This window comes from Cnephaeus nilssonii (genome assembly GCF_951640355.1).
Source record: "Cnephaeus nilssonii genome assembly, chromosome: 13".
Lineage (NCBI taxonomy): Eukaryota > Metazoa > Chordata > Mammalia > Chiroptera > Vespertilionidae > Cnephaeus > Cnephaeus nilssonii.
The window spans coordinates 4,859,392-4,874,983 of NC_137084.1; the positions used below are offsets into that span (position 1 = coordinate 4,859,392).

Here is a 15,592-nt window from a genome sequence, read left to right on the forward strand (position 1 = left end):
ACAGAAGCTGAAAGGCCACCTGTCGAGCAAGGGAATTTCGACTGGGCTGAAGGCTCTGGTTACCCAAAACCACTGGGCCCAGTGAGTCTGGGTGCAAAGAAGTGCTGGTTTCAAGTTTTAGGACCCGAGATTCTGGACTCCTCGAGATGTCAGAGCCGCTCCAAGATGCTTAAGTTCCAAGGTTTTCTGGTCCTAAGGGTCTATCCTCCAGGCTTCTAGTCCCCCCAAGATTCCAGACACATGAGACCTCAGATCTCCCAAGATTCTCTGACTGCAGACTTGACCACTCCAACATTCTAGTCCCGCCCCCTCCACGAGTCTTGGCTCTGATGGCCTAGGTTCATGACACGGGCCTTTTTATTCCTGGAAAATACAAATATTCACAAGAGTCTGTACAACCTTAGGGACACCAGCCCTGGCCCTGCCCTCAGCCACATGCCACCCTCATGCCCCACCCCCCAGCCCAGCCTGCTGCCCCAGCACCCGGCTCCCTGCTCTGGTCCAGGCCTTTGCTCCAAGGCAGGCGTGAGTGCTTGATCCAGTCACAGCTGGAAGAGAAAAACAGAGGTGGTGAGGAAGATCCTTCCCCCAAAAGTAGGAGTCCCCCTGGCCCAGGCCATTCGGACAGAGCGCCCTTTCCCGGACCCCACCCCCACCCCCGGCCCCCAGTGTGGAGGCTCTGGCCAAAGCTGTGGGAGGACTCACCCTCATTACAAGTGGATGTCAAACACCCCGTCCTCCACCGTCTGTACCTCCTCTTCTCGGATCTCTGCAGGGGGTTGGGGGGTGGGGGTGTTCATCACAGGATCGACTCCTGGGTCCCCGTGCCTTCAGCAGCCCTTGCCCCACCCATAGGAGGCACCCAGCCCCTGCCCGGAAGCAGACCGACCCATCCACCAAAAACCAATTCATTGCAGGACCAAACGGCCCAATTTTTGAGGTTCTGCTAAGTGTTCGTTTTGCCGCAGCTTCTTCGCAGCCTCAGACTTGTCAGTGCAGTTGGCTTAAATGTCAGTTTTGTGTGTCACATTCGAGACGCCAGCACTTCTGGAGGGTTCCATGCAAATGGTTTTATCTTTTCTATTTTTGAGGACTTATGCTGATCCGAAAGGCTGTGGTCAACGGCCTTAGACCCCAGCTTAGCACAGTTGTTCAGACTGCTCTCAGCAAAACGATCCTTTGAGGAATTATCATTCAGCACACTGACCTAAAACCACCAGAGACCCCCAGAGAGCTGCAGGTGATTTTGGGGGTAAGGGGCTTAGAATTCTCAAAATGTGTCCAGAGCAGCCAGACAAGAAAATGCAGGTAAATGGCTCACATAACTCCCTCTCCAATCCATTGCCAATCCCCCTAACAAAATAAGAGTGTGACTGGAATCTGGAAGTCTCTTTCATTTTTTACTCTTCTTTATATATGAAAGTCTCTCTCCTCCTCAGCCTCAGAAGGTCAAGGGTTCCTTGGCTACCTTCTGGCACCCTTACCAGTCCAACCCTCTTCATCACCCTACCAAAATAAGAGAATTATACAAACTCTGAAATGGTTTCCATCCTGGCCCTGCCTTCCTCCCTCCACAGGCCAACACAGAACGAGACCTCTTCTTACCTGGAGGCCGGGAGCCTCGCCTGCCGGGGCGGGGCAGGGAGAAGCTGAAGGTGCGATGGTGGGTGTGTGTGGGTGAGGGTGAGGACGCACACCCCTCCAGACTCATGCTCTGGGCCCGGCGCCGGCACTCCACCGATAGGCGATCCTTGCACTGCTTGTGGCAGTTCACACCACAGGCTGGGGAGGCAGATGGGGAGCCCAGCCCGGGCCATTGGTCAGAACACCCTCCGTCCCATTCTTAGGCCTGCACCTCTCCCAGGTTCCTTTGCTCCTGAGCAGCTGCCCCAGCAAAACAAAAGTCTCCTTCCAACGTGCTCTCTTGATCCCACTTGCCATTCTATGCCCTCTCCAAAACCTTTCACATACAATCATCACCTCCCTGGCTCCAAGGGACTTCACTCCCCTTGCAACTGCCCCACCAAAATAAGAGTCCCCACCCAGAGAGTAACTCTTCCCAAAAAGAGTCAGCCTAGCAGCCCCCGCCCTGCCGTCTCACCTCGGCATTTGAGGCCCTGCTTGTAGATGCCCAGGATCTGAAACAGAGGAGAAGGGCCGTGCTGGGGGAGGTATGTATAGGTGATGACTCTACTTCATTCTTCTCCGGGGCCGGGCCTGAGCCTGACCCTCTCTGGGCCCTTAAGGGTTAGGGTTAGGGTTAGGGTTAGGGTTAGGGTTAGGGTTAGGGTTAGGGTTAGGGTTAGGGTTAGATGCAGGAGAGCAAGAGGAGAGGCAGGTGAAATTAATGAGGCTGGCTTGCCTGGGCTGAGAGCGGAGAGGGCTCCGGCAGGGGCGGGGCCAGAAGGGAGAACAGGGCGGGCGGGGTGGGTGATCGGGGCTGGAGGGGTGTGGCTGGGCGGGGGCTCACCAGGGCCTTGCAGTGGCGGCAGGCAACAGGGCGCAAGGAGTTGCTCTCTTGGAAGTTGTGTACGAAGCCCATGCGGCCGCCCAGCACGGAGCTGGAGCGGAGGAAGTAGGAGATCATCTCCTCGCGGCTGATGCAGCCATCCCTGTCGGGGGAGGGGAGCACCTCCGTTGGAGCCCTCCCCAGGACCACCCCCCGCTGGGAAACCCCTGCCACAGAACTGGTCCTCACCAAAGGCCTGGTTTTGACCCCTGGTGCAGGGAAGAGAAAGGACACCGGGCTGGCGTCAGACAGTTGTCGCGGCCGCTACTAACCAGTTGTGCGGCCTCGGGCAAGTCCCTTCAGGGTTTCCTCCCCAGAAAACGGGGCTTGCCATCCCTGCCCGGCCCCCTGCACAGAGCCGGTGTGCAAACGCAAAGGGCGTGCTTTCCCCGGGTTATCAGCCTCTGCTTCCCACACGGAGCTCTGACAGGCACCAGCTCCGAGCCCCGAGGCCTAAAGAGGTCTCTGAGGAGTTCTGGGGCCAGGACCCCCATCACCCTGCGGGAAAGACCCCTGTGGCCAGGGCTCCCCGTCCTCCAGGGCTCCCCGCAGAATCCCTTTCTCAGCGATTAGGAAAAGAGTGAGCATGCGCTCTGCAGATCCACAGACCTGACACATCTGGCTCCACTACTCCCTGGCTGTGTGACCTCCAGCTGGTTAGAGCTCTCTGTGCCTCAGTTTCCTCTTCTCTAAATGAGGATAATGGTCGTTCCTACACCTCAGGCTGGGGGTAGGGTGGGTGAGGATTAAGTGAGATAGCGCACACGAAGCATTTGGGACAGTGTCTGGGGAGTCACTGGGTCCCGGGCTACCCCGAGCTGTTTCTGCTGAGGCTGGTCCTTGCTGCAAACCTCCACCCATGGGGTCCGGGGCGCCATGGTGGGATCCGGGTGGTCCCTCAAGTTCAGGGGCATTGGGACAACTGTCCGGTTAGGAGAAAACAGACGGCTGGATTCCTACCTCCTACTGTGCATGAAAACCAAATTCCCACTGACCTGAGAACGCCAATGTGAAAAAATAAACATTATCCAAGAACCTGAAAAGGTTTAAGAGAATCTCTTTGGAATCTTGAGGGGGTGAGGGCCATTCTGCACATACCACAAATCTAGGAAGCTACAAAGAAAAAGACTGACATACTGAACACACAACATTTTTTAAATTTTTTATACGGGAAAAGACGACATAAATGACAGACTGGAAGAAAATATTTGCAAACACATTCGACAGCAAAGGGTTAATATCCATTAACAGAGATTCTGAAAATCAATGAGGAAAAAGACCAACAAACCCAGTGGAATAATGGACAAAGACTATGAACAGGCAATTAGAAGAAATATAAGTGGCCAATAAACATATGAAAAGACATCCTACCCCCACTCGTGTTAAAGAAATGCGGATTTAACCAAGACACCATTGCCAATTAAACTGGCAAAGTTGTAAAGCTTATTATAGATTCCGCTGTTGGCAGGGAAGCTGGGCACTCGTTCGCTGCTGCCGAGGGCGCAAGCTGGCACCACCTTGCCTGAGGTCACTTTGGCAGTCTCTCTCCTAATTTAGAATGTGCATATCTTTTGATTCAATTCTCCCACTTCTAGGAATTTCTCCTACAGAAACAGTGGCCTGAGTGCGTCGCCACAAAGATGTCCACAGCAGCCCGCATGTATTAATAGCGAAAACTGGGCACAACCCACACATCCATCAGCGGAAGAATGGCGAGGTAGAGGATGCCCCGCCGCATCACGGGTTACTCGGATGCTGTTCTAAAGAATGACGTAGTCCTACATGCATCGGCATGAAGAGATGTCCGTGATAAAGGCTTAAGTGGAAAACAAAAGCAAAAAAAAAAGCATGGCATGCAGCTCTGCCAAGATAGTGACTAAAACAAACAAACAAAAGCACCTGAAAACCTTACGGCTACAAACATCTAGGTGCTGGTGACATATAAAAAATAGCTTTAGCCGAAACCGGTTTGGCTCAGTGGATAGAGCGTCGGCCTGCGGACTCAAGGGTCCCAGGTTCGATTCCGGTCAAGGGCATGTACCTTGGTTGCGGGCACATCCCCAGTGGGGGGTGTGCAGGAGGCGGCTGATGGATGTTTCTCTCTCATCGATGTTTCTAACTCTCTATCCCTCTCTCTTCCTCTCTGTAAAAAAATCAATAAAATATATTTTTAAAAAAATAGCTTTAAATGCATAGGCGAGTTTGAAAGAAAAAAAATATGGAAACCCCCAAGTTCCAGAACCAAAGAGGGAGCTTCAAGCTGAGGCAGTGAGTTGGGCCCCAACACTGGGTTGCTGGTCTCCCTCCTGGCGAGCCAGGTGCTGGTTTTATTGCGATTGCTGTTGGTGGTGGTGGTATGGTGTGTGTGGTGTGTGTGTGTGTGTGGTGTGTGTGTGTGTGTGTGTGTGTGCGTTTAAATATATTTTTATTGATTTGAGAGAGAGAGGAAGGGAGAGGGAGAGAAACATCCATCAGCTGCCTCGTGCACGCCCCCTACTGGGGATCTAGCTGGCAACCAGCCAGGGCCAGGTCTGGGTTTTGATACGCAACCAGGGGAGGCCCAAGGCGGTGGCCTTGCAGGTGGTGGGGAGCTAAGGCTGAGACGCCAGCTTGAAGCTGGGCCTCCAAGGTCTCTGAGGGCTGCATCCTCACTGAAAATGTGGCCTGAAAAAAAAAACCACCCACCCCACCCAAGGAGATAACATGGAACTCTGTCTCAACTCTGGGTGGAGAAACAAAACAATTACAACCAACACCATGGGCAGAGCTGGGTTTATGCTATAATTCTGTTTGTCCATGACACAAACACAGGCAAACAAAATCTGTCAATTTGCACATGCATGAAAGAAAGAAAAAAAAAGACTGGAAGGATACACACATTGCCAAACCAGGAACCCTGCCAAGGGTCTTACTAGGAAGTTATGATAATAACCTCTTCAGCTAGGAAAGGAGGAAAGCAACTTTCCACTTCTTCCTTTATACACTTTGTTTATTACAAATCTGTTTTCCTACCTGATTTTTTTTTAAACCAGGGATTTTTGCATTATGGAAAAAGAAAAACCGGTTTTTAAATACAGATCAACGTTTAAAAATATCTTGACCTGTAAATTTTGATTGGAATTTTATCTGTTCAGCAAAGCAGATATGATTATGGTCGCAGGGGGCACATTTAACCTACCTCAGACAACCAGCTGTTTGTCCAAATTGTCAGCTTGTGAATTGTTGATAAGCAAGTGGGTGCTAATTACAGGCCTTTCTTATCTATTCATTAAAACAGGCTACCCAGGGATTCCACTTGCCCACACTGTGTGCCAGCTGGGAGCCCCGCAAATGAAATGGCATTTGTGGAGAAACCGTCCCCAGGCCGCCGTCGCTGTAAGGTGCAGGGGGAGCCCCCATCTGTCTGAACGGGTGAGCCACAGGCCTGGCTGCTTTCAGGAGCCCTGTGACCCCAAAGGAGAGTTCCTTCCCACAGGGGTAGATTTCTCTGCCAAGAGCATCTGGTCCAATGGCTGATCGTGCACAGAAGGAAACTGAACCCCAAGGGGAAGTGAGCTCGCCTTCCCTCTCCCCGGCCCCCAGCCCTCCTCACTGGTTCTGGTCGAGGTCCCCAAAGGCGCTGAGGTAAGGGAAGTTCCCACGGATGATCTGGAACTCTTCCTGAGAGATGTGGCCATCCCCATCGACGTCAAAGTTCCGGAACACAGACTTGGGGACACAGAAGGACACAGAGAACAGGAGAATAAAAGCCCCAGCAGCCCCATCCTGCCTGCACTCTCAGTCCGTGTGAAAGGGTGTCCAGATGTGGGCAGCTGCCCACCTCCCCGCCACCTCCCTCTCCCATACCCCGGGCCTTCCGGAGAGTGAGTGCTGGCCCTTGAACTTGGCACCGGTGCTGGTTCCTGGACTGGTGCCCTGGCAAAGCCAGCGTCCTAAGGCTCCAGAGCCTGCGGCCAGGGTCTCACCTCCACCATCTTCTCGATGTGCTCCACCACGAGCGCCTGGTCCAGCTTGGGTTTGGCCGCTGAGGTCCATTCCTCCAGCACAGGGGCCCGGGGAGGCGGGGTGCAGCTGATGGGGCTGGTTGGCTGTGGGAATGGTCAGGCCTGAGCGAGAGCCAGAGGTGAGGGAGCCCAGAGCCCAGGGGAGCGGAGAGGAGAAGCCAGGGGTGCAGGAGCCTGCGCAACAGGCAGGAGGGGTGAGGCAGCTGCTAAGTTTGAGCCTCAGTTTGAGCCTGTCCTAGGACCACCCACACCCACCTAACCCCGCCCACTGGGAAAACTCCGACCAAATAAAAGCCCTCACATCCTGGGCTTAGGGGTGGGCAGCGGGGGGGGGGGGGGGGGGGCGCTGTGGGGGAGGAAGGGGATGGGCCGCGTGGAGAAGGAGGGTCCACTTCTCACCGACTTGCAGCGCGGCTCCCGCTGCAGGGACAGCTGGTAGAGCTCGTCCTCCGTCTGATACTGATCCAGCGACACCTGCAACACACAGGGCTGTCACGGCACAGGCCGGGCTGCTCCGGAGCCCGCTGCCTGAGCCCAGGTCACAGGTCCACCAGAGACTGCAGCTCAGCCCGCGCCCAGGCCAGAAGACAGACTCAGGACAAGGCCAGCTTAGAACACACCCCCAGCAGCCACATGCCAGCCAGCACACAGACCACAGGCCACGCTCCCCCTAAACCTCGAGTTATAAAGGGCACTGCCAAGGTCTCAGCCAGAAGCAGGCCAGGCCCTGGCCGGTGCAGCTCAGTTGGTTGGCGCATCATCCCGTACACCAATAGGTCGGGTGCATAGGGGAGGCAACTGATAAATGTTTCTCTCATGTTGATGTTTCCCTCTCTCTCTCCCTCTCCCTCTCCCTCTCCCTCTCTGTTAATTTAAAAAAAAAGAAGAAGAAGAAGAAGAAGAAGAATCCAGGTCAAACCCAGCCAAGACCTCAAATTCACCCCCAACCTAGAACCCAACCCAGCATTCAGAATCCAATCCAGCTCAGACTTCGGCCCTGACCCCAGTTCAGAGCCTGGAGGTAGCTAATAATCCATCTAAACCGAAAACCTAAGCCACAGTCCAACGTCTAGAACCTGGTTCAGATCTAGATCAGAACTCAGCTCCAAACCGAGTCCAAGGTCAGGCCCAGAACCGCAGAGCTCAGTGCCATGTTTAGAAACCACCCCTGCACCCGGAATCCAGACCTTGGCCCCAAATCTTGAACACAACCCACTGCTGGTAACTCAACCCAGGGCCCACACGCCAGCCTCGAGAGCAGACCTCAGTCCTGTCCGGAGCCCGGAGCCCATCTCAGAATTCACGCCAAGCCCAGCCCAGGCTGGATCTTAGTCCCTCGCTCCGAACCAAGAACCCCGGCCAGGCCTGCAGCCATATGTGTGAACCCGGGGCCCGCTGTGGCTGTCAGCCCTGGTGCCTGGCCTCACCGTGAGCAGGCTCAGCAGGTCAGGGTTCGCCTGCACTGGTGGCCGGAGGCTGGTCACCATGGCCAGCTCCTCCAAGATGCTGAAGAGCTGCTTCATCTTGGCCCCGTTAAGCCGGGTCCGGGCAGGGTCCAGCCAGTCAGGCAGTGCCAGCTGCAGGGCCACCAGGTCCTTGAGGTGCACGCCCAGGATGGGGAAGCGGAAGCCCACGCAGGCTGCCAGCCGCCGCCGGTAGTTGCCGTAGTTGCTGGTGGCCGTCACCAGTTCTGTCAGACCTTCCCAGAGCTGGGGGCAAAGGGCAGAAGGTCACACACATACAGCCATCGCTGGGTCAACCATCCCCCTCCTCCCCCACTCAGCCCTAGAAACATGGGAGAGGATGAGGATCTGAGTCAGGGATGGGTGAAAAGGCAAAATCCTCCCTCACTGTCCCCCAGCACTGGCTCCCTTCGCCCCTGGGGGTCAGAGTTAATAGGTCATGAGTTCAAGGGAACACCCACTGCCAAGCACCACACCTGTACACCAGGCCTGGCCACAGGTCATCAACATTTAACAGGAGAAGACACTGAGGCTCGGAGGCAAAGCAGCGCAGGAATAATTAGAACAACGTTCTTGGGTGTGTCGTTCCTAACAGTCCAAGCTGGGAAAACCCCAAATGTTCAACTGTAGAGTAGATCATACATTGGAGCGGACTTACAATAAAACATTATGTCACAATGAAAATGAATGAACGAGTGTTCCACATAACAGAATGTACGAATGAAAGACGATATAAAGTAACATAAACAACATAATTCCATTTATAGAAAGTTCAAAAACAGGCAACAAAAAACCCACAGTGTTTTGGGGTGCATGCCTGAGTGGTGGAGCTATAAGGAAAAGCAGGGCATCGTTATGACAGTCGGGACATCGGTCGCCTCTGCTGGGGAGGGAGTGACGGTCCGAGGTGCTGGGAGCTTCGGGGGCTGTCGGTGTTCTATCTCTTGACCTGGGTGCTGGCTACACAGGTGTTTCCTTTATCATTTGTCTTTTAAGTGTACGTATGTTCTATATACTTTTCTATGTGTATGTCACCCAATATGTTAAGCAAGATAAAAGGAGGAGAAAACACAAGCTTTGGAGTCAGGCAGACCTGTGAGCCCGCGTGCTGCCACTTTCACTGTGTAACATGGCAAAAGCATTTGATCCCTCCAAGCCTCAGTTTCCCCACCTGTCAAATGAGGGCAGGAGTGCCCAGCACTCGCTGCTGTGAGTTCCCAGGGAAGCCAGACCTGGGAAGGCAGGCGGAGCCCAGGGCCTGCCCCCCCAGCCCCAGGCACCTTGATGGTCTCAGGGCTAACGTGGCTGTGGGTCTCCTTGAGGCGAGAGATGGAGCTGTGGCTCAGGCCGCCGACCACCGCCATCAGCGTGTTGAAGTTCTGCAGCTGTAGCAGCTTCTGGGGGACAAAAGGGGGGTGGAAGGGGGAGGGGCATCACTGAATGGGTCCAGAATCTGGCCCAGCTTTTCTGGAGAGGAGGCAGTGGGTTCCTGGCCATTGGGGAGGCAGGGCGGGAACAGGGGAGCGACAGGCACCTCTGCCACGTGGACGAAGTGTGTGATGACCAGGGCCCGCTGCGGGGCTGTGGGCTTGCTGAGGATCATGAGCTGGACCCACTGCGAGACACTGTTGAAAAGGGAGATGAATCGCTCCAGGACAGGGTTGTCCACGGTGCAGCCGTGAGTCACAAAACTGTGATAGTCCTGGAACTGGGGGTGGGAGCAGCCTCAGTGCCCGGTCCGGCGCGCCCCTCCCTCCACCCATAGCCACTCCTCCCCTCCAGGTGCCCTTTGGTGGCTATACTGAAACCACCCGCCCACCCTGTGACCCCGCCCACCCCAAGGATGCTGCCCCTTCTGGGACCCAGCCCCAGCCTGCACCCCACCCCTGACCGAAGCCCCCGGCCACACCAGGATCTTGCTGAAGGAGCGGTACTCCAGGTAGGTGAGATGCTCCGCCAGCTCCATGGGCTCCAGGTGGTCAAACAACAGGGACATCTTGCGCTTCTTCTGTGCCACTGGGTTCCGCTGGGTCACCTGCCGCTGCCACTTGTAGGTGGGGCTGCGGGGGCAAGGGCAGTGAGCCCTCTGCTGGAGACGCCCCACACGCATGCAAACGCATGCCCCTCAAGCCGACAGAGGCCCTCCGCACTGTCCCCCGCCCCGGAACTCCTGCAAGCTCCCCTCACCATGCACCCCACGCGCAGTTACGGAAGGCGAGCTCTGTGCCAGGCACTGGGCTAGACGCTGGGGGTCAGAGATGAGCAAGACAAGGTTCCTGCCCCCGAGGGGCTCACAGGCTACTGAGGGAGACGGACACAGAAACAGACAACACAGAGCAGCGTGGCGTGTGTCCAGGTCCTCGCACAAAGCGCCACGGGGAGCAGAGGAGGGAACAACACGTCCTGCCCCGGGAAAGCCTGGGCCCTCCGAGCCCACACACTCCACGCTTGAGCTGCATGTGGTAACACAGAGATGCAAGAGCAGTATGAGCAGAGCATGGCGATGGGAGAGGGTGCAGGGCTGGAGAATGGAGAGTGGACCCGAGTGGCTGCAGGACGAGGTGCGTGGGATGCGTGCAGGGCTGTGGAGGATGAGGCAGATGCCACGAGAGGCCCTAATCCCCAGCGGAGACATTTTGAAGGCGACAGGGAACCACAGACGGCTTGTAAGCAAGAGAGTGACATGACCCTCACTCATTCAATTCAACAGACATTTATTAAGCACAGACCGTGTAGGATGCCGAATGCCTTCCCTGCCCCCAAGCTCCCCCCACGCACACGCTCTCGATGTCGATGAGGCTGCTGTGCCTGCGGTTTCCTTCTTGGTCCAGCAGAGCCTTCAACTCCTTGATCTGCTCAGCGAGCTCATGGTTCAAGTCAAACTCCGCTGGGAACGCTGAGATCCAGTACCTGCAGGAGAGTGGGAGTCACCCAAGGTGGCCCTTCCCCCACCAGCCCCTGGCATTGTAGCTCCCCATAAAGGGGGGAAAGAGCTTCAAACCATGGTTCCCCCTGTCCCGGCTCTGTCCTTCCCCACCCGCTGTGGACAGATCAGAAGACCTAGGCCAGGACCAGCAGGGGCAGGCCTGTGGCAGCACACCCACCATGGACAGAGCCGGGGGCAAACGCACGGCCAACTGCGTCAGACCAGGGCCCGGGGCAGGGGAGGAAGGGGAAGGTGCCCCAGGGGGGAGGACTCACCTAACCAGATGACATGTTTTCACCTGCAGGGAGCTGGAGTTGTCCGTCCGGGATTGTTGGTAGGTGACAGGGAGTTAAGGAAAACCAGAGTGCAGCCTACATCTAGAAAGGGGGGCGGGGACGGGGCCTGGTTCCGGGAGAAATGCTGGGGGAAGGACCTGGAGCAGGGGTGGGGCAGGCCCAGGCCGACGCTCTGGACAGAGGCTGCAGGGAGGGATGAGCGCTGAGCAGGGGAGGGAGGTGAGAGGGAAGGGGCTAGGTTCTGGGGGTCAGCTGAGAGCAGGGCCTGGTTTCTGGGAGAGGCAAGCGGCAGACCAAGCTGACAGTAGGGAAGGGTCCTAGACGGTAGGGAGCGGGGAGGCAGGCCTAGGTTGGGGAGGCAGTCAGGACTGCCTAGGCCTTAGGGAGGCTGGGCCAAGCCTGAACTCTGGGACGCAGGCGGGTCCGCCTCTAGAGTGAAGCCCATCCGGGCCACGGCTGGCTAGGGGCCTCGGCTGTGGGTGAGACCCAGGAAGGATATATGTGGAGCAGTTTTGCCGCCAGCTGGGACGAAGGGATGTACCAGGGGTGCATCATGAGGAACATGCGCACCAGCTGCGGGTCCCGCACCTTCCCGGAGTCATCTAACTCCGAGGGGCAGAGAGAAGCGGGTTGACTCTTTGTCCAGCAGCCGTGGTCTCTAAACCCCACCCCTCCGCCAGAGGGGTCTCTTCTCCCTCCACCCCCACCCCCACCCCAATCTCCTGCTTTCCCAGGATTCCGAGACCAGGAGGCAGGTTAGAAGGAGGAGGTAGGGTGGGAGAGATACAAGGCAGGATCCGAGGAACTGGATGGAGGAGGGGAGCGTCTGAGTGGGGCCCATCCTCAGGAGGGGAACCAGCTGGGGCGGAAGGAGCCTGGGTTCCCCAGGGTCAAGAATCCAGAGGTCATTTCCTGAGTGCTTGGGGGAAGGGGCACCCCTTCACCAGATAAGCCACCGCATCAGCCGGAAACAGCTCCCAGGCCGGAGATAGAGAGTTCCTCCGGATTCCCAGGGGGCGGGGCGGGGGGGGGCAGATAATGCACCCCGGGTGTCAAGAGTCTGGGGACCCGCATCCCTGCCTTCAACGCCACATGCTGGGGAAGGAAACATTTTCTCTTTCTGGAGCATGGGGGCCTCTCCCCGAGGAAGATGCGGGATGCGGAGCCGAGGGGGTCGGGGCCAGAGCCTGGCCTGGGAGTGGTCCCGCCGGGCTCAGGCTGGGCGTGTACGCCCGCGCCACTCACCGAAGGCTTCGATGCAGCCGCGAAGCAGCTCCTCCACCGTGCAGCCCTTGTCCAGGTCGAGGGTGCCCGCCATGGCCGCCGAGCGGGTAGGCTGGGCCAAGATGCGCTCCGGGAGCCTCCCACGGGGCTCGGACTGGACCCCTGTCCCGGGAGAGGCAGAGTGGGAGTCTGCGGAGGCGCGGGCCGGGGGAGCGGCCGGTGGGCAGGAACGGGGCGGGGCGGGCACGCCCCCTGCTGGGCAGGGGCGGCGTCGTCGGCCAAGGCCACTCCCGGGTTAAACGGTCTGGCCCGGGATGGTGCAACCCACCAGTTGGGAAACCGGCTGGCCCAGAGACTTCCGGCCCACCCTCGGAGTCGCCAGAGGGCCCAGGGACTCCCTGGGGATGGGGCCGAGCCGGGACTCCGGGGGCTGGTTGGTGCGCCCCCCTGCGCCCTCTTGTCCCCGCGCCCTCTCCCCGAGGCACCTGCAGCCGCGGCAGCCCGGCTCTGCGCCCCTCTCGCTTCCCTCCCTCGCAGCCTCCCTTCCCCCGCAGGGTTATTTTGGGAACCCAGAGCCTGAGGGGACCTCGGAGGAATTTCTTTCTGGGATGGGAGGGAGTAGGAACCCAGGCGTCCGGCCCGCTTGGCCCCCTCCTGGGCTCCCGGGAAGGGAGGTGGGGCTGTGGCGGCCCCCAGGGGCCTGCCCTTGGGGAGGAGAGAGGAAGAGGAGTAGAACATTCCTCGGGCGGGGGTGGGGGAGCCCGCTGCGGCCCGGAGGCGTCAGCGGGAAGCCTGAGCCTGGGAAACGCGCTCCCTGGCCACCTCCTCCGTGAAGGTCCCAGGGGTCCCGGCTCAGCCTTTCCGAAAGCCGCCCTCCTCCCCAGCCCGGGCTCCGACCCGGCTCCACACTGCACAGCTGAACGGTGAGCGCACACACCCTACAGAGCAGGATGCCCAGAAGGGGGCGCCATTGCCGTGGGGGCTGGAGCGTGCCTGTATGGCACCACCAGCAACTCCTCCATACGCACCCATCGGGGACAGACACTCATCATCCCCGAGGCTAGGGACCCACCTTGGGGTGCAAGACGCCCCAGCTCACACACACCCGGGCCTCAGGCATTCGCCTGTCATCCTCCGTGTCACACACACAATGGCACCCACGCCCAGCGCACACCTCCGACCCTCAGGCACACATACCCAGCCCCCGGCTCAGAATGCAAACCCACTCCCGGGGCTGGCTCCTCAGCCACGACAGCGCTGACATCGGCACACGTGTGCACACACGCCAGACAGCGCACCTACACGCATGTACACTCTTGCACATATGCACACACCCCCGTGGGCGCACACACACGCCCATTCCACCACCACCTCCTCATCGGCGGTCCAGGCCAGCCCTGGGGTCAAACGCCCTAACACCCCTCACCACCACCACCACCCCCGTCCGGCCACGGGCGGGGCTTTGTGCCACGGAAAAGGCCCCGCGCCCCTAGCCCATCCCCTCTGCTGGGGCGGGGGCTCCTCCAAGGAGTTCTCGGGCAGACTTTTCCTAGGACCCGCCCAGAGCCCCCCCTCGGACTCTTCCTTGCTGTGTGACCTTGAGAGTCACTTGGCCTCTCGGAGCCTCGATTTTCTCATATGTCAAATGGGGGTGTCCACGGGGGAAGGTCCCGCTGAGACCTGGCTGGGAAGGGCCGAGTGCGCCGCGATGCCGCCCCCTCCCGGGGGTTGTCCGGGACGCCTCAGCTCCCTCCCGACACCCTCCGCAGACTCCCCACCCACCAGCCCACCGCCGCCCACGGGCCCCAGAGCCCAGGCCCTGCTCAGGGCGGCGCCCCGCCCGCGCACGCTCCACTCACTCTCGGGACCCGGGCAGGGAGTACGCACCCGGCCCGGGAGGCGCCACCTCCGTGCGCTCTGCCCGCCCGCCTCGCTGCGGCTGCGGCTCCCGCCCGCTCTCCGCGCCGCTGCCCGCTCCCCGCCGCCCCGCCCCCGTGCCGTGGCCGCCCCCTCCCCTCCCCGCCCCGCCCCGCCCCCGCGCGGGACTCCGCACCGCCGCTGCGCCTCCCCCACCGGGGCTCCCTCTCGCCCCGCACGCGGCGGTCCCTGCGGCAGCTTAACCCCTCCCCTGCCGCGCCGCCCGGAGGCCGGGGCCGGGCGGGGGGCTGCGCCACCGGCTGCGGCGCGGGTGGGAGAGCGGAGGTCAGGCAGAGCCGGGCGCGGAGTGGGGGACCAAACCCAGGGCCCTCTCCCCAGCCCCAGACGCCCCTGTGCCCCCCGCCCTGCCTGGCGTTGGGCAGAGGAAGCCGGGAGGGGCAGGAAGCGGATTGCGGTGGGGAAGGGGCGCCCCGCCCAGCCCCCGGCCCGGTTCCTGTTTTCGAAACAAACCGTTCCCACGGGGCTACCCCGACCCGGGGCCGAGCGTCTTCCTGCGAACAGCGGGGCTCAGGCCTGGTGGCGATGGGGGCCCGGGGCACCGGGGCCCGGTGACAGCCCGGGGGCGGGGCTAGCGAGCTGGGAGCGTTTGGGGAGGAGAGGGCCTGCGGGGAGGGGAGAATGAAAACGCCGCTACCTGGAGCCGAGACCTCGATGTCTGGGGATGTGGGGGAGCTGCAGCTCACGCCGGCGGGCCTGGGGCCCCGGAAGCCTGGGGCCAGAGGGGAAGGGGCAGCGGCAGGCTCGGGGGACTCTCCGTAGCTTGGGGACGGAGGCCTGGGCAGGAGGAACTGGGGAGGGGCAGCCGCAGGCGGTTGGGGTCCCCACCAGCGGGCCCAGGGGAACGGGTAACCGTTTCCGGACTGTGGGTTCAAACACACTTACTGTGAAACCACCCGCCCCAAAACTGCCTCCGACGCTGGCCCCTCCCTGCCCCAGGGCTGGGGAGTCAGGGCCTCCCCCACACTTCAACCTGGGTGATGTGAGGCCTGGGCGCAGGCCCTTTCTGGTCCTGTGTCCCCACAGCGAGGTGGGGGCGACACTGGCCCAGCCTGGGCGGCCTGTGAGCATCCCCCACTCGCACCCTCCCTGACTCGGTGGAAGCAGGGCCACCGGCTCCGAGACCCTTCAAACGCCGCAGTGGGGCGGGGCGGGGGCGGAGTCAGGAAAGCACCGACCTTCGCAGGCCCCTCCCCCTCCCTGATTTCGCCCCGACTGCGAGGATCCTCAGCAGT

The 15,592-nt window shown here is 59.6% G+C and overlaps 1 protein-coding gene across 4 annotated transcripts; it reads right to left on the bottom strand.

Moving 5' to 3' along the window:
- Positions 1 to 344: 344 nt before the first annotated feature.
- RASGRP2 (RAS guanyl releasing protein 2) lies at positions 345 to 15,191 on the bottom strand. 4 transcript variants are annotated; one of them, XM_079788872.1, is made up of 17 exons: positions 14,995 to 15,191; positions 12,444 to 12,584; positions 11,698 to 11,800; positions 11,178 to 11,240; positions 10,755 to 10,886; positions 9,886 to 10,036; positions 9,511 to 9,684; positions 9,257 to 9,373; positions 7,941 to 8,222; positions 6,913 to 6,987; positions 6,475 to 6,597; positions 6,102 to 6,217; positions 2,471 to 2,612; positions 2,102 to 2,138; positions 1,606 to 1,782; positions 706 to 769; positions 345 to 548 (listed from the first exon to the last, which is right to left on the bottom strand). In XM_079788872.1, the coding sequence occupies exons 2-16, from the start codon at positions 12,514 to 12,516 to the stop codon at positions 711 to 713; spliced, it is 1,824 nt and encodes a 607-aa protein (XP_079644998.1). In that variant the 5' UTR covers positions 12,517 to 12,584; positions 14,995 to 15,191; the 3' UTR covers positions 345 to 548; positions 706 to 710. The 4 variants fall into 4 exon arrangements, with proteins under 4 accessions (XP_079644998.1, XP_079644997.1, XP_079644996.1 ...); XM_079788871.1 differs by lacking the exon at positions 14,995 to 15,191 and adding an exon at positions 14,310 to 14,389; XM_079788870.1 differs by lacking the exon at positions 14,995 to 15,191 and adding an exon at positions 14,282 to 14,389.
- Between the last annotated feature and the right edge of the window lie 401 nt (positions 15,192 to 15,592).

Bases quoted from the DNA above. Each gene is read 5' to 3' on its own strand.
- RASGRP2 (XM_079788872.1), bottom strand. From the start codon at position 12,516: ATGGCGGGCACCCTCGACCTGGACAAGGGCTGCACGGTGGAGGAGCTG. The intron at 11,801-12,443 runs GTGAGTGGCGCG...CCTCGGAGTTAG, and splicing joins CGGCTGCATCGAAGCCTTCG to ATGACTCCGGGAAGGTGCGG. The intron at 8,223-9,256 runs GTGCCTGGGGCT...CTTTGCCCCCAG, and splicing joins TTAGCCCTGAGACCATCAAG to CTCTGGGAAGGTCTGACAGA.